We start from the raw sequence: 20933 nt of genomic DNA, 5'->3' as shown, positions 1-20933 counted from the left end.
GATGTCCTCCAATTTCCTGCATTAGAATTAAACTGACTGTGGGAAGTGTTGTCTGTGAATCTTCCAACATTAGAAGGCTTTTTGTGATGCTTATATGCTATGGGGATAAAAGAAACATTTACTGGAAATAGATATTTGTCTTCTCTTTCAGCTGGTGCGTGGATTCAATGAAAATTTCAGGGAATTACAAAGAAGAGGAAGGCTTAGAATTGAAATTAATTCCATTAGACGTGGAAGCATACTTGTAAATTTTACAGTTGCAGTGTCAACAAATGTGACTGCCCCTACAACCACAGTTTCAGATGAGCTCACTACATCCTTAAACACCAGCGAAAGGTTCAACGTGGATCTTCAAAAAACAAGTATCGTAGGTAAGGAATGCAAGTACTAGCCTTTCAACCATTGACTTGATAAAACTTGACAAAATATCAATCACCGTGTCCTCATTAAGTTGCAAAAGCCACATGAGAGGGAACCATCTTTCAACCAATCTAAAAATGGAGTGAAAAGTGGCAAGGTGGAGCCATAATGGATGGAAGAGATCTTAAAGCCATCAATTGAAATGAAGCTAAAACCAAAACTCTTCAGTTTTGACAAAGAATGAATTTGAATAGCAGATAGCTCAATTAGACATGATCATAACAAAGTAAATTTGTAGATGGGAGGAGGAAATAAATAGGGCCTGATATGTTTAGTTTGTTGCCAAAGTTGACATAATTTATTTGAAAGAAATCTCATTCAATATGGTGAATAAATGTTGGTTAAAACAATCGCCAGAACATCACAGATAACAAAGTGTGGAGCTGGATGAACGCAGCAGGCCAAGCAGCATCTTAGCACAAAAGCTGACGTTTCAGGCCTAGACCCTTTTCTGATGAAGAATCTAGGCCCGAAATATCAGCTTTTGTGCTCCTAAGATGCTGCTTGGCCTACTGCGTTCATCCAGCTCCACACTTTGTTATCTCAGATTCTCCAGCATCTGCAGTTCCTATTATCTCTGCCAGAATGTCACAACTCAGTTATAGTATATTGGCCAGCTCTTAGGCTTGCCATCGGCTAGAACACATGGTCAATGGCTTAGACTTTAAGTCAGAAGTGTTTTCAAAATATAGGATTTAGGAAACTCTAGTCCATCGAGAATGCGCTGGTACTTAATAGGGTTATGCTTGACCTGGTTGTGATCTCAACTCCACTTTTGTGTCTCACCCCTCCTCCCCATCACTCTTGTTTCTTGGAATTATCACAGCACAGACAGTCCTCTGTGATCGCACCATTTCTTTAATTCTGGACATGAGCACATCTCCAGTTTTGATTGCTTGCTCATTGGCTGACATTGCTTCAATTGCCTACTTCTTAAATGCTGGCATTCCTTCTCAGACCTTTCTCGTCTCCCTACCATTCTTTCTTTCCATAAGTGTTCCTTCAAACCTAGCTATACACCTACCTTTGATCTCTTGGCGTGATATTTCTTCATGTGGCTCAGCATCAAATTTTGTTTGATAATGCAACTGGAAATTAATTTGTCATTTTCCAATATACCATAGATATTATGTTGAAAATTGTTGAATCTCTGAAATTTTCAATTTAATGACAGTGCATTTGACCTTATGTAGATATTTTTCAAACTGTGCTTCCTTTTGTTGGAAAACTAAACTGAAACTTCCCAAATTCATCTTCTAGTGAATTAAGCAGCCTCAAGTGAGTGCTGGGAACATGTCAAAGCTGGATGAAAAGCCAACACTGAAAGTTATCAAGCAATGGTCAGATATTTCAGCACTAAGAAAGTTTGAATTCTCATCTGTGTATGTCTTGTTATAGAGAGAGACAGCTGCCAAACAGGGCTGAATGACTGTTCAGGCAATGGGACATGTATAAGACTGAACGCAACTTACACTTGTCAATGTAATCCTGGGTTCAATGACACAAGCCCCAGTACACCAGGAAGGATCTGTGAAGGTACATTATTTCCTGAATTTAACACGATTTCAAACTATTGGTTGAAGTAAATTTTGCTCCTTCAGATAGTTTTGATCAATTTCTTGTTTCAGACATTGACGAGTGTCAGAGTGGGAGCAGCACATGCTCTGCATTAGCTTCCTGTACAAATACTCCAGGAAATTTCACGTGTAGCTGTTTAGCGGGCACAATGGATACCAATCCAGCAAACCCAGGAACACAGTGTGAAGGTAAAGATCTGAATTATGATTGGTGTGATTGTAAGGAATCTGAATGTTTCTAAATGAATCCCTATGATATCAATGTTTATCATGATATCACATCATTGCTATTTAAAACTCCTGTACAATATAAAATAAATGAGTGAATGACTTCTTAAACCAACAGAGTGTTGACAGGAAGTATGTCATAAAGCAAACATTTCACAGTAGCCCAAACTAACATAATGGGCTATGGTTGTGGCTAAATCATGTGACAATTTCAGTGAGGCCCATCTCAATATCAGGAGCAAATCAATGCATCTTTTATGCATTTGCCAAGTTTCTCTCTAGGTAGCAGCAAATAGCCAATTGATGGGAATTATTGCTCGGCATTTGCTTTCTTACAACACAACTTAAACCATTTTAACTCCCCCTCCCATTCCTTAGATGACATGTCCATCCTGGGCCTCCTGCAGTGCCACAATGATGCCACCCGAAGTTTGCAGGAACAGCAACTCATATTCCACTTGGGAACCCTGCAGCCCAATGGTATCAATGTGGATTTCACCAGCTTCAAAATCTCCCTCCCCTCGCTGCATCCCAAAACCAGCCCAGCTCGTCCCTGCCTCCCTAACCTGTTCTTCCTCTCACCTATCCCCTCCTCCCACCTCAAGCTGCACCTCAATTTCCTACCTACTAACCTCATCCCACCCCCTTGACCAGTCCATCCTTCCCAGACTGACCTATCCCCTCCCTACCTCCCCACCTATACTCTCCTCTCCACCTATCTTCTTTTCTCTCCATCTTCAGTCCGCCTCCCCCTCTCTCCCTATTTATTCCAGAACCCTCACCCCATCCCCCTCTCTGATGAAGGGTCTAGGCCCGAAATGTCAGCTTTTGTGCTCTTAAGATGCTGCTGGGCCTGCTGTGTATGTCCAGCCCCACACTTTGTTATCTTGCCTTAATGATATTTAGCTTCCCAGTAAGATGGGGATAAAATCAAGCAAGAGATTCATCACAAGAAAGGAGTAGGCTACAAGTCAGGCAAGTTTGTTCAGAAGCAGCAAGGAAACGTTCTTCACTTCACGCAAAAAAAACCTCCAATAACTTGAGGCAATAGACACTTAGCCAAGAAGGTATAACATTTAACCCTTTGTCATAGATAGAAAGCATGTGCTTTTGAATGGTTGGAATTAGGATATTTTGCAAAAAAGAGGATGTGAATTGTCTTTCTATTCTAGGGGTATATATTCAACCTTAATATATTGGCAGCAAGCTTTTGTGAGCTTAAAATTGCAAAGTTACTCATTCTCACACTTGCACTGAACTTAGCAACATTACATTCAGCCTCATAAACTGAACACAGATTGGTCACAAATAATGTTAGCGCACTTCTGATCTCCTGTGTGACAGTCCGATGGTTCCTTGAGTGAATTTGATGATTTAAAATTGAAGTGAGGGTTGTACAAAGTGAGGGAATCTCAGCAGTGTCTGTGACACTCTTACAGTCTTTTGCAAAAGCACTTATTGAAAGTTCATCATATGACATGCCTGTATTGGCACTGGTAATAGAACATAGTCACGGAACTTGTATTAGACAGAGTGCAACTCACATCAGTTTGTGCAGTGCTAGATTCGTGGATAGAAGACTCTTAAAGACATCTGTCAGGTTAGAAAATTGCTTGAGGTGAATCCCACTCAAAATCATCAGTTTAAAGCAGCAATTGCTCACAATGATAGTGTTGATGTGTTTCTTGTTTCAGACATTGATGAGTGTCAGACTGGGAACGACACATGCTCTGCATTAGCTACCTGTACAAATACTCCAGGGAATTTCACGTGTAGCTGTTTAGCAGGAACAATGGATACCGATCCGGCAAACCCAGGAGCACAGTGCAAAGGTAAATAAATGAACAGTTTAAACCAGTAGCATTGAGAAAATGAGGTATGCGAAATGTTTCCCATTTAGCCTTGGTGATATTAATGTGCAAGTGAATCGTCTTTGTTTTTAACTTACTGTCATTTCATTGCTACCTTAAACCATAAGACTATTAGATGTAAGAGTATAGGTAGGTCATTTGGCCCATGAACCAATCAAGCCTGCTCTGCCATTCAATGCTATCATGGCTGACTGATAGCCTTCAATACCTTTTTCCCGCCTTATCCCCATAATGCTCAAGCCCCTTACTAATTAAAAATCTATCTGTCTCATTCTTAAATATATTTAATGATTCAGACTCTACAGCCTTCCAAAGTCTACCCTTGAGAAGTAAACTCCTTTACCATTTTAAAATAAATGGATTAATGACTTGATTAATCCTACAGAGGAAAGTCGAGAAGAGTGTTATGGGATCGTGAAGTAACTTTTACTCTGCCTCACTGTTTTGATCTGTTTCTTGTTTCAGACATTGATGAGTGCCGGACTGGGAACAACACGTGCTCTGATTTAGCTGTCTGTACGAACACACCAGGGAACTTCTCATGTAGCTGTTTCCAGGGCATTTTAGATTCTAAACCATCAAGCCCAGGCACACAGTGCAATGGTAAATATTTGGGCTGTTTAAAGCAGGAGCGATTAGAATGAGTGTGGAATATGAAAAGGGAAATCTGTAAATAATGTTGGGTTCTATTACTGGGCAAAGGTTTAAGTTGTTTCTGGGGAAATGGTGGTGTAGTTGCATTGTAGTTTAATGAAGAATGCATGAGAATTTGCCAGAAGCCGCACCTGATATAACTAAAAATATGTTGTCAGCCCGTGGAAGCTATGGATTGCCTACCAAGTAGCATAAGTATCAAACAACTGGCAGATCTAAGCAATTCTTCAGCCAACATATCTGATTTAAGGCCTGAAGTCCTGCCACATTCAGTTGTGAATTAATTATCTCATAATTATCCCTATCCTCAACAATTTGAGATCCTAGCGCGTGGGTGCAAAAGACAAGGTTAAAAGCATTTGCAGAAAACTTCAGCCAGAAAACCTCAGTTGAAAATATATCCTCGTCTCCTGCTGAGATCCCCAGGATCACAGATAGCAGTCCTTATCCAATGTGATTCACTCCACATGCAAACAATGGAAGCAGTCATTGATTACTGCTATGAAATAGCACTTACTTCACAGTAACCAGCTCATTGATACTCACTTTGGATTTTGCCAGACCCATGCCATTCCTCACTTCATTAAAGCTTTGATCCAAACAATCACTAATATTGCATTTCATGTGATACCAGTTCTTTGGTTACTAATGATGCCAAAAAGGTTTTGACATGAGATTGTCCCTCACAAATTGTAATTTTTTTCTCTATTCAGATGAAAACACATCCCACAGAGGATCACACTGGCAGAGATTTTGTTTGATAATCAACCAAGATGATATAGGTGGCCTCATGACTAAAATATTGCCAGGCAAGCCTTTTTGCCAATGTGCATATCAGAAAAAAATCAGCCACGTAACTTCCATTGACCAGAATTGCTACATTCTGGAGAATCAGTGAGAGACACCGTTGCAGTATCGATCTGTGGGAGACGAATAGGGTTCTCATCAGCCTCAAAGCACTGATAATCCTCTTTGAACATGAAGTGTTATAAATTAGAGCAAGTGACCATATCGTTAATTCTATTTGAACAGCTGTTGCAAATAATCTTGCAACAAACGTTTGGCCTGAACACAAAGCAATTGATAGATAATGGTAGAGCACTGAATGAGGTCATTTTTCCCTCTCTGATTGTATTGGTTCTGTTCTCTTGTTCTTTCAACCTCACCCTGAATTTTATTTTAATTTTCAAATCCTGGTATCCTGTCCCCCTACAGACAATGCATTCCAGATCATAAGAGCTCATCTTTAAACCAAAATTGACTTTGTTGCTTTCATTTTCTCATCTGTTTTGACTCCACCTGATTTTCTTTAGCAATAACTTACCACCATTGAAGCCCAAAATAGAAACTGCAACTGTCTTTTCAATGCAGAGGCGTTGAGATTGTTGCAACCTTTCAAAGGATCTTATATTCAATGTTGACTGACTTGTCCCTTTGTTTTGTGTTTGCAGATCCAAATGACTGTTTCACCAATGAAGATCCTTGTGCTCTGTTTAAATGCTTGACAAATAATGACTGTCCCAGTAAGTAACTTCGCATTGCCTAATCTTCCAGTAGAGATTCTTGCTTACTTTGGAGTATAGCATTCTTGTATCAGTTGTGGAAAATGCTGGACAGAAAGCTTCAATAACACGTCTCTTTCGGCAGCAATGCAAATATATGTTGTTGTTATACTTTTTTAAAATTGCAGGGTTGAGAGTTACCTTGGCAAGATTCCATTGCTGATCACCCTTCTGCTTGATCACCCCAATCCTTGTGATGAGTGTCTTCAAACAGTCTTAATTCTGGAAACTCTTTTGTGCTCTCAATCATCTTGTGTAAAAGCTTGGAAACATTTAAAATGTGAAGATTTCTGTTTGAAGGAGTTAATTTCTTGTGCATGACAAATATTCAACTTAGCACTCCAGCCTTGTCAATGCCTACAAATTAGTTTTTGTTTGAAGGAATTTTTTTTAACACATCAACCTGTTTGTGCATGTCGTCAAGCACCTTTTACATCCAAAGGTGGAACCTGAGCCTGGCCCTTCTGTCCCAACGGTAGGGATATTATCACAGCACCACAAGAACCCATTAGATTTATAACTTTACCCTCCAGACTAGCTCAACCCTGCTTCTTTAACTGTAGATGCCTGTGCTGTATCCCTGTCACACCCACCCCATGGTTGACACCTGTACCTTCCCTGCTAAGGACCTAGCCTCTGGACTTCCCTCGCTGAGACTCTACCTCTCTCCATATCGCTCTCCCACTTTAAAACCCTCCACTATGAATAAGCTTCTGATTACATAATGTTTATTTGCCTTCTTTTCCCAATGGCTTTCACTTCTTAGGAACTGCGAAGCACACTGGAATTTGTTCTTCTAAAAGTGCCATACAAATGCAAATTGTAGAGCTAAGTGTGGTTAACGAAGTCCAAGACACCTTAATGTTTACAAAAGTAAAAAAACTGCGGATGCTAGAGATCTAAAACAAACACAGGAAGTACTGGGAAACTCAATAGGTCTGGCAGCATTTGTGAAGACACAACCAGAGTTATCAGTCTGAGTCCAATATTTTTGCTCTTATTCAGAACTGTAATTTACGCAGTTAATTCTCAGGCTGTCAACCCCAAAAAAATAAAGTGTAGACAGTTGAACATGCCCTTACTTCTGAATTGGCAGCTCGCAGAATCTAACCCCATCCCAGGAGTTAGCCACAAATTCATAGAATCACACAGCATGGAAACAGAACCTTCAGTCCAACCAGTTCATGCTGACCATAATCCCAAACTAAACTAGTCCCAGCTGCCTGCGTTTGGCCCATATCCCTCCAAACATTTCTTATTCATGTACTAATCTAAATGTCAAGTGAATGTTGTAACTGTACCCACTTCCACCACTTCCTCTGAAAGTTCACTCCACACACAAACCACTCTCTAAGAAAAAAAAATTCCCCCATGCCCTTTTTAAATCTTTCTCCTCTTGACTTTAAAATATCGGAGCTCGGATTTTTCTCTCTGGAGAGAAGGAGGAAGAGAGGTGACCTGATCGAAGTGTACAGGGTAATGAGAGGCATGGATAGAGTCGATAGCCAGAGACTTTTCCCCAGGGCAGGACTGACTGCCACGAGGGGTCATAGTTTTAAGGTGTTAGGAGGAAGGTATAGAGGAGATGTTAGAGGGAAGTTCTTCACCCAGAGAGTTGTGAGCGCATGGCATAGTTTGCCAGTGGTAGTCGTGGAAACGCAGTCATTAGTGACATTTAAGCGACTGCTGGACATGCACATGGACAGCAGTGAGTTGAGGGGAATGTAGGTTAGGTTATTTTAGTTTTGAATTAGGATTATTCCACGGAACAACATTGTGGGCTGAAGGGGCTGTACTGTGCTGTTTCTATGTGCTATGTTCTATGTTCTATCTCCCCTCGTCTCGAAATTCCCTAGCCTTAGAAACAAAAAACACCCGCCATTCGCCTTATCTATACTCCTTGTTATTTTATAAATCTCTGAAAGGTCACCTCCCAACCTCCTACGCTCCAGTGGAAAAAGTCCCAGCTTATCTAGCCTCGCCTCATAACTCAAACCATCCATTCCTGGCAACATTTGGTAAATCTCTTCTGAGACCTCTCCAGCTTAATAATATGCATCCTATAACAGGGAGACTGAAACTGGACACAGTACTCCAGAAGAGCCCTCTTAATCCAATTGTGGGGGAAGGTTTCACGAATTAAATGCAGTATGTTCAATTATGTGACATTTCTTTGGCATGTTCACCAGTGCCTGTTCAGTTTAAATAATTGATGTTACATGTAAGATGATACTATTTGACAACAGTTTGATTTCCATTCACTAACCATGAACCTTGCCAACAATAAAAGCAATAAGAGGTGGAAGTGGGTCAAGCTGCTGTTATGGACAGAAACTGAATCAAGATGATCAGCTCTTGTGAAAGATCACTCAATCTGAAACATTAACTCAGTTTTTCTCTCTACAGTTGCTCTGGGGCCTGCAGAGTATTTCTACCAATTTTTGTTTCTGTTTGGTGTTTCAAGCAGTATTTTATCTTTGCAACAGAACAATGCGTTAGGGCTGGTAATAAATTGCAATTATACCAGAAAATTCCTCATTTCAATCTCTTAGCGCTTTGTTCCAACAGACATTGAGCAATAGCTGGGTGATGAATGATTGTTTGATGATTGTTTTTTCTAGCCAGGAGAATATTCAAAACAATCATTACATTAAAGTCCAAAACTTTCACCAATGATCTAAGAAATCCAGCGAGCGATGCATTCCTCACTTTATCATCTGAAATTAGAAATGCAGTAAGTGAAACAATTCCTTGCTTTGTTCCTGCTATTACAATAAGAAACTTGTTTCACACTGCAAATTGCAGAGTTATTCAGATAGGATTCAGCCAGAAAAGGGTGGCCAGGATGGGGAAATTTGGGGAAATTTGGAAAGCAGGTTGGGGAAGGAAGATGGAAGAAGGAATGTAGTAAACTTGCTTTCACATTTTGTACAGCCTTACAAGATGTTGGCGAGGCTACATTTGGAGTACTGCGTGCAGTTCTGGTTGCCCTACTGCAGAAAGGCTATTATTAAACTAGAAAGAGTGCTGAAAAGATTTAATAGGATACTACCTGGACTCGAAGGTTTGAGTTATAAGGAGAGGTTGGATAGGCTGGGACTCTTTTCCCTGAAGCACGGGAGACTGAGGGGTGACCTTATAGATGTATATAAAATCGTGACGGGCACAGATTAGGTCAATATTGGACAATGTTTCCCGATGATAGGGAAGCCTAAAAGCACATAGGTTTAAGGTGAGATGGGATAGTTACAAAGGGTCCAGAGGGGCAATTTTTTCACACAGTGGGTGGTGAGTGCCTGGAATGGGCTGTCAGATGTAGTAATGGAAGTGAGTACAATATTGTCATTTGAAAAACATTTATACATGTACATAGATCAGGCAAGTATGGAGGGATATGGACCAAATGCAGGCAAACAGAGTATAGTTTAAGTTGTGAAAACTGGACAGCCTGGGCAAATTGGACCAAAGGGCCTGTTTTTCATGCTGTTGACCTCCATGACTTTATGATTCCATAAAATTGACTTCCTTCAGTATGAATGTTTGGTATATGTCCTCTTGGATGTTCTAACTTTTGGTTCATTTAGATGTGTTTTATCATCTAAAGGGCATCATTGATAAACTAATGAGATAGGGAAGATAGGTGGATAATATGGAGTAAAGGGCTAACGTAAGTCAGTCAGTGATATAGCTGACAACATAATTACGATATAGAGTGACACTCAGAAAGAAGAGTCTCTGAAATAGAAACTGAGAAAGAAGCAACATTCCATGGTAGACTATGATAATGGATACAGGGTGAACAAAGAGCTGGAATTCGTTAATTATGCCCACACCCAGACAAGTATTACCAACTGAATCAACACTATGTAGACTGGGACAAACCAAATCTAAGATAAAAGGCAGATTGTACCACGCTGCAGAATTTCCTTCTATGGCCAATGCCAACCTAAACCTGTTAATGCCAGCAATAATCTGAAACTTGCCGAGCCATTCAATCAGTAAGCAAAGACAAATGGAATCTTGATCTATTTCATAAGAGTCGATATGTAAAGGAGTTCCTTTTTGCTTCCTAGTCCGGGGTGGGGGAGTAAAAAATAGAGTTCGAGTTTACGTGTCACATATGCTGATTCCTTGTAAAAATTTGACTTCATAAAATATGAAGCAATCCAACGGCTGAAATTCAATTTGTTGTCACTGTATTGTTTACATGGCAATGAATATAATGGGGAGAAAGCCGGAATGGTCATTTAAGTAGATGAATTCATCCTAAATATAGTGTTCAAACCATTTAAAATTGAGCTTGCAAGATACATTAATGCATCTAGTAGTTTTTTTTTATTTACATCAATTCATTCAACAATGTTTTCAGATCAGAAACAAGTCCTTGTCAAATTTTTGATCGTCTCCAAGGTGAGGCTCTACATGATGAGCTGCAAACTGACTCAAGCTAAGAATGTGTTAGCAATCAGGGAGCATAGAGAAAGCTTTTGTGCTTAGATACTGTTTGTGCAAAATCATTCCAATCTTTATTTTGTGTCACTAGCTATGCTTGAAAATGTTGGATGCCGTGTCATAGAACATAGAACATAGAACAGTACAGCACAGAACAGGCCCTTCAGCCCACAATGTTGTGCCGACCATTGATCCTCATGTATGCACCCTCAAATTTCTGTGACCATATGCATGTCCAGCAGTCTCTTAAATGACTCCAATGACCTTGCTTCCACAACTGCTGCTGGCAACGCATTCCATGCTCTCACAACTCTCTGCGTAAAGAACCCGCCTCTGACATCCCCTCTATATTTTCCTCCAACCAGCTTAAAACTATGACCCCTCGTGTTAGCCATTTCTGCCCTGGGAAATAGTCTCTGGCTATCAACTCTATCTATGCCTCTCATTATCTTGTATACCTCAATTAGGTCCCCTCTCCTCCTCCTTTTCTCCAATGAAAAGAGACCGAGCTCAGTCAACCTCTCTTCATAAGATAAGCCCTCCAGTCCAGGCAGCATCCTAGTAAACTTCCTCTGAACCCTCTCCAAAGCATCCACATCTTTCCTATAATAGGGCAACCATAACTGGACGCAGTATTCCAAGTGCGGTCTAACCAAAGTTTTATAGAGCTGCAACAAGATCTCACGACTCTTAAACTCAATCCCCCTGCTAATGAAAGCCAAAACACCATATGCTTTCTTAACAACCCTGTCCACTTGGGTGGCCATTTTAAGGGATCTATGTATCTGCACACCAAGATCCCTCCGTTCCTCCACACTGCCAAGAATCCTATCCTTAATCCTGTACTCAGCTTTCAAATTCGACCTTCCAAAATGCATCACCTCACATTTATCCAGGTTGAACTCCATCTGCCACCTCTCAGCCCATCTCTGCATCCTGTCAATGTCCCGCTGCAGCCTACAACAACCCTCTATACTGTCAACGACACCTCTGACCTTTGTGTCGTCTGCAAACTTGCTGACCCAGCCTTCAATCCCCTCATCCAAGTCATTAATAAAAATTACAAACAGTAGAGGCCCAAGGACAGAGCCCTGTGGAACCCCACTCACCACTGACTTCCAGGCAGAATATTTTCCTTCTACTACCACTCGCTGTCTTCTGTTGGCCAGCCAATTCTGTATCCAGGCAGCTAAGTTCCCCTGTATCCCATTCCTCCTGACCTTCTGAATGAGCCTACCATGAGGAACCTTATCAAATGCCTTACTGAAGTCCATATACACCACGTCCACAGCTCGACCCTCATCAACTTTTCTAGTCACATCCTCAAAGAACTCGATAAGGTTTGTGAGGCATGACCTGCCCCTCACAAAGCCATGTTGACTGCGTTTGATCAAGCCATGCTCTTCCAGATGGTCATAAATCCTATCCCTCAGAATCCTTTCTAACACCTTGCAGACAACAGACGTGAGACTTACTGGTCTGTAATTGCCGGGAATTTCCCTATTTCCTTTCTTGAAGAGAGGAATTACATTTGCCTCTCTCCAGTCCTCAGGTACGACTCCAGTGGAGAGCGAGGATGCAAAGATCTTCGCAAGTGGCAAAGCAATTGCATTTCTCGCTTCCCAAAGCAGCCGAGGACAAATCTGGTCCGGGCCTGGCGACTTGTCAATCTTAATGTTTGACAAAATTTTCAGCACATCAGCTTCCTCTATGTCTATCCATTCCAGCATGCACACCTGCTCTTCAAAGGTTTCATTCCCTACAAAGTTCGTTTCTTTCATAAAGACAGAAACAAAAAACTCATTTAGGGCTTCCCCTACCTCCTCAGACTCCACACACAATTTCCCTATGCTATCCCTGATCGGCCTTACTCTTTCTTTGACCATTCTCTTATTCCTCACATAAGTGTAAAATGCCTTTGTGTTTTCCCTAATTCCTTCTGCCAAGCCTTTCTCGTGCCCCCTCCTGGCTCTCCTCAGACCATTTTTGAGCTCTTTCCTCGCCTGCCTGTAATCTTCTAGAGCTGAGCTTGACCCTAGCTTCCTCCACCTTATGTAAGCTACCTTCTTCCTTTTGACGAGAAGCTCCAACGCTCTCGTCATCCAAGGTTCCTTTATCTTACCCTTTCTTGCCTGTCTCAGAGGGACATATTTATTCATCACTGGCAACAACTGTTCCTTAAACAGTCTCCACATGTCTATAGTGCCTTTACCATGGAACAATTGCTCCCAGTCCATGCTTCCTAACTCATGTCTAATCGCATCATAGTTTCCTCTTCCCCGATAAAATATCCTCCCATTTTGCCTAATCCTCTCCTTCTCCATAGCTATGTAGAATGTGAGGCAGTTATGGTCACTATCACCAAAATGCTCTGCCACCACAAGATCTGATATCTGCCCCGGCTCGTTTCCGAGCACCAAGTCTAGAATGGCCTCTCCCCTCGTCGGCCTGTCAACGTACTGCGTTAGGAAACTCTCCTGAACACACCTTACAAAAACAGCTCCATTCAAATCTTCTGCTCGAAGGAGGTTCCAATCAATATTAGGAAAGTTAAAGTCACCCATTACAATAACCCTACTACGTCCGCACTTTTCCAAAATCTGCCGACCTATGCTTTCTTCAATCTCCCTGCTGCTATTGGGGGGCCTGTAGTAAACCCCTAACGAGGTGACTACTCCCTTACTGTTCCAAATTTCCACCCATACTGACTCAGTAGGCAGATCTGTCACTCGCTTTCTAAGCTAGAAGGTCTGGAGAAAGTTAATTGTTTGATAAATTCGTTAGAATAAAGAGGCTTTCTTCAAGACTACCTCTGAAAACAGGCCCTTGAACAGATTAAAGAAAGGTTGACCACCTACTGAATGATCCTTCTCAAGTACCTGAGCCACCCTAAGTTGAGCAGACCTCAGATAACTAAAAGGATAGGCAAAATCTACTTTCAGAGCGGAGACTGGATAAATAGGAATGTTTCTCCTATCTCTGCTGTGCTGCTGATGTCCAGCCCCTGCTTCAGTGCAATCTCCCATGCCCACACCCTTCAATCCCCACCTCTTCAGCTACCTTCCCTCCACCTCGAGGTATTAACTTGATGTGAGTTTGCTCGCTGAGCTGGAAGGTTAGTTTTCAGATGTTTCATCACCATTCTAGGTAACATCATCAGTGAGCCTCCGACGAAGTGCTGGAGTTATGTCCCGCTTTCTAGTTATCTGCTTAGGTTTCCTTGGGTTGGTGATGTCATTTCCTGTGTTGGTGATGCCATGTCCTGTTCTTTTTCTCAGAGGATGGTAGATTGGCTCCACATCAATGTGTTTGTTGATGGAGTTCAGTTTGGAATGCCATGCTTCTAGGAATTCTCGTGCGTGTCTCTGTTTGGCTTGTCCTAGGATGGATGTGTTGTCCCAATCAAAGTGGTGTCCTTCCTCATCTGTATGTAAGGATACTAGTGATAGTGGGTCATGTCGTTTTGTGGCTAGTTGATGTTCATGTATCCTGGTGGCTAGCTTTCTGCCTGTTTGTCCAATGTAGTGTTTGTCACAGTTCTTGCTTGTTGTCTGTATAGGGTCTTTGCAACAAGCAAAACGAACGTCATCTACAAAATACCTTGTAAGAACTGTGACAAACACTACATTGGACAAACAGGCAGAAAGCTAGCCACCAGGATACATTAACATCAACTAGCCACAAAACGACATGACCCACTATCACTCGTGTCCTTACATACAGATGAGGAAGGACACCACTTTGATTAGGACAACACATCCATCCTAGGACAAGCCAAACAGAGACACGCACGCGAAGTCCTAGAAGCATGGCATTCCAACCGGAACTCCATCAACAAACACATTGATTTGGAGCCAATCTACCATCCTCTGAGAAAAAGAACAGGACATGGCATCACCAACACAGGAAATGACATCACCAACCCAAGGCAACCTAAGCAGATAAATAGAAAGCGGGACATAACACCAGCGCTTTGTCGGAGGCTCACTGATGATGTTACCTAGAATGGTGACGAAACGTCTGAAAACTAACCCTCCAGCTCAGCGAGCAAACTCACATCCAGAACCTCAAACTGAGCTACAAATCTTCTCAAAACTCGTATTAACTTGAGGATAGCCACTGGTGAAAAGACCAGCTTCCTAAAGTGATTGTGGTGGGATAGCTGCCTTGCGCTTCTCACTTCACACAGAGGGCAGAAGCAGTTTCAATTCTTCCCTGCAAACTTTTCAAAACAGAGATCACTGACTGCTTTGTTCTTGCCATATCAAATGCCATAGTATCACCAAAGTGAAAACTTAACGCATCAAAATCACTCAAACATTGTAGCTTCGTCTGAATAATCGTCTTCATTGGAAAGAGTTAGATAAACCCAACGCCTGGCAGCATTTCTGAGGGGAAAAAAATTAGACTTCATATCTATTTAGCAATTAAAAGTAATTGGATTCATAATGAGGTCTGGCCTATGTGAAACAGCAGAGAACAAACTCATGGGATTCTGTCCTGTAGTGTATTGTTTATGGATATAGAAAAGATGTTGGAGATAAAACTGGAGTCATGATATTGGCTCAAGCTCCTGTCACTGTCCCAAAATACTCCACAATGTCAGTGAGGGCTCTAGATGTGTTATGCGTGTATGGGACGAGCGTTCAGAGGAAGTGGTGGAGGCTGGTACAGTTACAGCATTTAAAAGGCATCTGGATAAGTACATGAACAGAAAGGGTTTAGAGGGATATGAGCCAAATGCTGGCAAATGGAAATAGATTGATTTAGGATATCTGTTCTATGATTTGGACTGAAGGGTCTCTTTCTGTGCTGTACAGATCTATGACTCTCTGACTCTAATTTGATGATATCCATTCTCATAACTATGTCAGTTGATGTTTGCTTACACAGGGAAAATAACACTTGTTTTTCTCCTTTGTAGGTTGTACAACCTGTACGAACTGCATTGCAGGATAACACGTTTAATATCACCATCTTTGGTTTTCAAAATGGTAGTATAGTGGCGAATATCCTGTCTTTCTTGAATAATGCTTCAAACATCACAAATGCTGTTCTACAAATGGCCATTGTAGATGCAGTCAGAACAGTTGATTCTCAAGCGACTGTCAATGTAACAGGTAGAGATAATGATCATAATGTCTGCCATTATCCTCTGTTTTTATTATTGTGCTCTTTTAATTGCTAGCCTAAATTGTACGTAACCAGTTGTGGAATGTTGTTCAACTGCCTGCAATATGGTTAGAGGGATTGTTGGCATCTCAGAGATCTTCTGAACTCCTTACGATCCACCCTGGAACAATTTCAGGGCTGATATTTAAAATAAGTTTGGAACTACTCACATTAAAAAAAGACTGGGCATTATTTAATCTGTTTCATTACGACAGGATGGATGGCAAAGGGGCAAGCTTAACTAGGGACAGGCTGTGCGTTAGTTTCCCCTTGATGGGAAATCCTCCTGCAGTTTAGTCAGAGGTGTGAAGAGGCAGATATGTCAAACCATCCTGATTGCAATGGGATTTCAATTAGACTCATTAGAGAATTGATTAACACCCATTATCCCCATCACATGGGGCAACATGCAGGCTCAGGGAGCTTCCCATGGCCTTCCTTGTCAGGTTTATCAAAGACCTACTGGGGGTCCCGCATCATCAGGTCTACTGCCCCAATGAGAGATCTAACATTGGAAAGGGGATAGTGTAGGCTGTTAATGTCCACTCCTCTCCGTTTGTCTCCAATCCGTCCTATGCACCCGGGTGGATAGTGTCTATGGAGCATGGGGAGTGGGTGGACAGTGTCTATGGAGCGTGGGCAGCGGTGGGCAGTGTCTATGGAGCATGGGGAGTGGGTGGACAGTGTCTATGGAGCGTGGGCAGCGGTGGACAGTGTCTATGGAGCATGGGGAGCCTTGAAAGGGCCACAGTGGTCGCACATGGAAATGAAATTTTCTTGCCTTTGTATTCCCCTGTTCTTACCACCTCTGGGATCCACTGCTGTCTGGCCCATTGATCCATGCTGTGGGGAATTTGGCAGGTTTTCAGTGTTCCAAAGCGAGCCACGTTGATGTTTGACTATGGAGCTTACCAACAAAGGCTCAATGACACGAGAATCTGAAGATACTTTCTGCACACAACTGTTACCAAAACATCAGCCTTCTTGTTCCTCTGATGCTGCTTGTTCTGCTGTTTTCATCCAGCTCTACACTTTGTTATCACAGCGAAGAGGGAGACCGTTTAGAATCTTGTCTGCACTGGCTTTCCATGAATTTCAGCCTATTTTTTCACCCCATTAGAAAAATTCCATTTCAGAAATATATGCTTACATAAAAAATGACCAAAGTTTCCTTTATTTATTGTTTTGTTGTCATTTGAGTTGAGGCTTTAGTTGAGTTCAACTTTGGATGGACTGTAATAGAGTTGCACATCAGAGGCATACAATATGATGGAATGTGATTTCTTTCTCGGAAAAGCAATAGGTGTTCTTCTGAGGAGGTCTGGAATTTAGGGCAAATGGGAATCAATGGGGCATATCCTCTGCACTTGCTAATATCAAGTTAAAATATAATCATCAAAGTCATGAAGCAAGCAACCAGCTTTCTCTGTAAGGTTTTATGTGTGATCATGAATAGGGTGATCTTCAGTGCACTACTACATGGTTGCCTGTTTTTAACCATTTACAAGTAGTCCTGTGTTTACCATTTCCACAGATATTTTGCATATTATGCTCTCTCTTTCATTTTACAATTAATTTCTTAGTCTAATTTGAGTAGGTTACAGGAGAAATTGTCCATATGGATTGGCTATGGCTTTTTGTTGACTGGGAAATGCTATGCTGTGGGTAAGCAGCTCTTAAATGGCTCCTAGTTTCCATAAGAAGAGTACATTACAATAGTGAACTTTACTGATCATAGCACACTGCAAGCGCCTACAAGCCCAACAGATGTAGGAGTAGAAGCAGGCCGTTCAGTCCAGTGATCTCACTTTGCCTTTCAGTGAGACCATTGCTGGTCTGATAATCCTCAAATCCATTTTCCTGCTTTACTCCCATAATCCTCAATTCCCTGACTTTAAAAATCTGTCCAACTCAGCCTTGAACATACTTCATGACTCAGCCTTGACAGCCTTCTGCAGTAAAAAAAAATCACTATCCTCTGAGAAAAGAAATTCATCCTCATCTTTGTCCTTGCAAATCTGGCTTAGTAGTTGATTCCCTCCAGTAGTAGAGCGTTTTAACATGACCTCTCTGTAACAGTCTGCACTCTATGCATTACCTAATAAGTAAAAACATTCTACAATCCATTAGTTTTTTGCTTTACAAAAATCATCTCACATGCTGTTGTCTATTAGCCTGTAGGGAACATGTCCTGACTATATATTATGTTATCTTATTTTTGAGCCAGTGCGGTCATTCTATCTTGTAATTTGGTTTGTCTTTATCACATTGACCGCCCAGTTGAATTGCTGCAGGACTTATACTCAATGTCACTGCTTATCCAATTTCAGGCAATACGCAAGTAACGACTCCGGCTCCCACTACATCTCAGACTGTGTCCACTTTGCAGGCTCCAGCAGACAATTCTGGGTTCCGAGTGGCTGTGATAGTGTTGGGAGTTATCCTCGGTGTGTCTCTGCTACTAATCCTGGCAGGAGTACTGGCAATGGTTTGCATGAAGAGAAAATCTGGACGATATCTCATAAGTAGTTCAGACATGCTGCAGAGGTACAACTATACAAACATGTAGTGCATCATATCAAACCTCTAATGGCCCCTCTTCTTAGAGGCTTACACCATTTTTGAAACAAACCTTCTGCAATACCAAAAATGCAGAGAGCAGAAATATTACTGGCAAGAAATACAGTATAATCATCCATGGAAAGAAATGACAGGTCCTTCTCTCTCATTCATTTTGATATATTTAGATATATAGACATTTTGATAGATCTGTGATTGGGAGAACATATCAGATTTTATTCATGCTATTAATTCATGAAATGGGGTGTGGAATCACAACTGACTTCACAGATTAGGAAATTAGACACTGACAAATCATAATGTTCTATCTGTTTAAATTTAAAGTAGCCCAGAGCCCTGTGCAACCTTTCCAAGAATCATATTTTCTTACTTAGTTCCTCTTTGTGCATCAGACATTCAGGCGCATTCAAAAAGTTTTTCCAGTTACAATTCTTAATGTTAACTGAAGGGAACTACAGATAGCTCAGTATAATAAGAAATGTTTTAGTATTTGACTCATAATATATCTTTGTATTATATTTCCAACTGTTCCGAAACGTTTGAAGGGAGATTTTAAACCTGATGTGAATGAAGGAACAGGTTGTGGAAATTGTTCTGGGTGGGTGTTCTCTTGCATTAGGCTTGTCATCTGTCATTCCTTTATTGTTGGAGCACTGATCATTTTCCAGAATTTGCCAACTCCAGGGGATGATGTGGTGCAGAAGGGTTAAGCAGGGTTATAGCTGTGCTAATTACAGGATATCTACCAAATTTACATAGCCGTGTGCACCACTGTAGCTCACACGCTGCTGAAAGTTAACATTGTCCCAAGATTCCAGGGTGAAGTACACAAAATGGACTGAAGCATCTCCAGTCTGCAGAATGCTTAAATTCTCATGTGGTCAGGGTTTGCCAAATGCTTTACAATGATATTTTTGTTGCTTGTGCCAGAAATGATTCTTGCAGGGAGAGTGATCAACTTCACGGTCTGTCCATTTTTATAATCGCATAAGTGCCAGTTGACTACAAGGTCACATTTGGTGTTTTGATCTGCATTTGTTGCACTGTTTCTGAAATGAAAATTCTGTCTATTTAAAAAAAACTAGTCAAAATGTATTGCACTTTAAAACGTGATAAATGTTTCCTCAGGTCACTATAGGTGGAAGTGTAACTGGCAAGGTTGTGGAGAATTAAAATTGACAAGGTTAGGAAGTTTTTAACATATGAGCCCACAGAGCTGCTTCCCTCCCGATGTGAAAGGTTTGTGTTCTGGAGCCTAACTGTCAGACTCTGCCTTCAATATTTTACAAGTGATTTCCTGTTCTTCGGAAATTACTTCACTGACTCATCTTGAACTGCAGCCTGCCAACACCCTTCACAGCAACACGGGAGCATCTTATGTAATTTGGGTTTGAGCCTTTGACAAAGAATAAGAGAAGCAGCATCAGCAATCCAGTCTGGGTTCCTTTCCCATTCAGGAGTGCGTGTTCTCACCACCCCTGTGTGCTGTGAATGTTCCAGAAATGAGGAAGTGGGGTGCTCATGTGCACCTCATTGCAAAGAAAGGTCTGCTCACCAAAGGGCTCCTGACCCACTCACAGCTTCCCTACTGCCAGGTTAAAAAAGGTCTTTGTGAACTTCAAAGCCAGATTATGTCAAATCCCAGTGTCTAACAATAACCTTATTACAGTGAGTGAGCATAGGAAATCTCAGTTATTCTCATCTGTCTCACAGTACAGAAAATAATGTTTAAATTGGGGAAGTATCATACACAGATTGCCTTATTTAATAAAATCTCTTGCAATAATCTTTCTGCTATAACAAAATAACAATGGATTACAATTTACATTACATAATCTAATAGGTAAGGTTACAATAAATCATGATTTTAAAATGTTGTCAGTGCCCACAAGGTTTAACATATAGGCTTACACAGGAGAATGAAGCAATGCTCTCTGTTAATGTATTATGCACTGTAATTATTTATTCAATTGTTGAAATAAGCTGAATATGTATTGCTTTTCCATGTCTTTGAAATTATTTTAATACATTCTTCTATAAATAAAAATATATTACTTATCAAACTGTGTGGAGTTTGTGTATATGATTCCATTCAAATGCATCATTAGAGCTCTTAGCTTTTTTTATTCACTCATGGAATGAAGGCATCATTGCCTAGGCCAGCATTTATTGCCCATTCCTAATTGCCCAAAAGCCAGACCACATTAGGGCAACAGATCACATTCATCATCAGTGAACCAGACGGGTTTTGTTAACAATTGGCGAAGTCTTCATGGTTATCATTAGACTCTCAATTCCAGATTCCTTGTTGAAATTAAATCCCAGCATCTGCCGTGGCGCAATTTGAACATAGATCCATAGCACGTCCGCTGAATTTCTGGATTAATAGCTGAGATCATCATAGAATCCCTACAGTG

The 20933-nt window shown here is 41.1% G+C and overlaps 1 protein-coding gene across 1 annotated transcript in view; it reads left to right on the top strand.

Annotated features, from left to right (window-relative positions):
• Positions 1 to 20515, top strand: part of umodl1 (uromodulin-like 1) — a 30233-nt gene extending 9718 nt beyond the window's left edge. Inside the window, exons 4-12 of the mRNA XM_048540149.2 lie at positions 152 to 371; positions 1819 to 1956; positions 2049 to 2186; positions 3920 to 4057; positions 4562 to 4699; positions 6202 to 6273; positions 8934 to 9046; positions 15689 to 15884; positions 18267 to 20515. Coding sequence (XP_048396106.1) covers positions 152 to 371; positions 1819 to 1956; positions 2049 to 2186; positions 3920 to 4057; positions 4562 to 4699; positions 6202 to 6273; positions 8934 to 9046; positions 15689 to 15884; positions 18267 to 18505 — 1392 coding nt within the window. The 3' untranslated portion in view covers positions 18506 to 20515. The remainder of the gene's footprint in view (positions 1 to 151; positions 372 to 1818; positions 1957 to 2048; positions 2187 to 3919; positions 4058 to 4561; positions 4700 to 6201; positions 6274 to 8933; positions 9047 to 15688; positions 15885 to 18266) is intronic.
• The last annotated feature ends 418 nt before the right edge of the window (positions 20516 to 20933 follow it).

This window comes from Stegostoma tigrinum, chromosome 12, assembly GCF_030684315.1.
Source record: "Stegostoma tigrinum isolate sSteTig4 chromosome 12, sSteTig4.hap1, whole genome shotgun sequence".
In the NCBI taxonomy this organism is placed as follows: domain Eukaryota; kingdom Metazoa; phylum Chordata; class Chondrichthyes; order Orectolobiformes; family Stegostomatidae; genus Stegostoma; species Stegostoma tigrinum.
The sequence above is the reverse complement of the archived record's forward strand: the minus strand, read 5'-3'. Positions and strand labels throughout refer to the sequence as shown.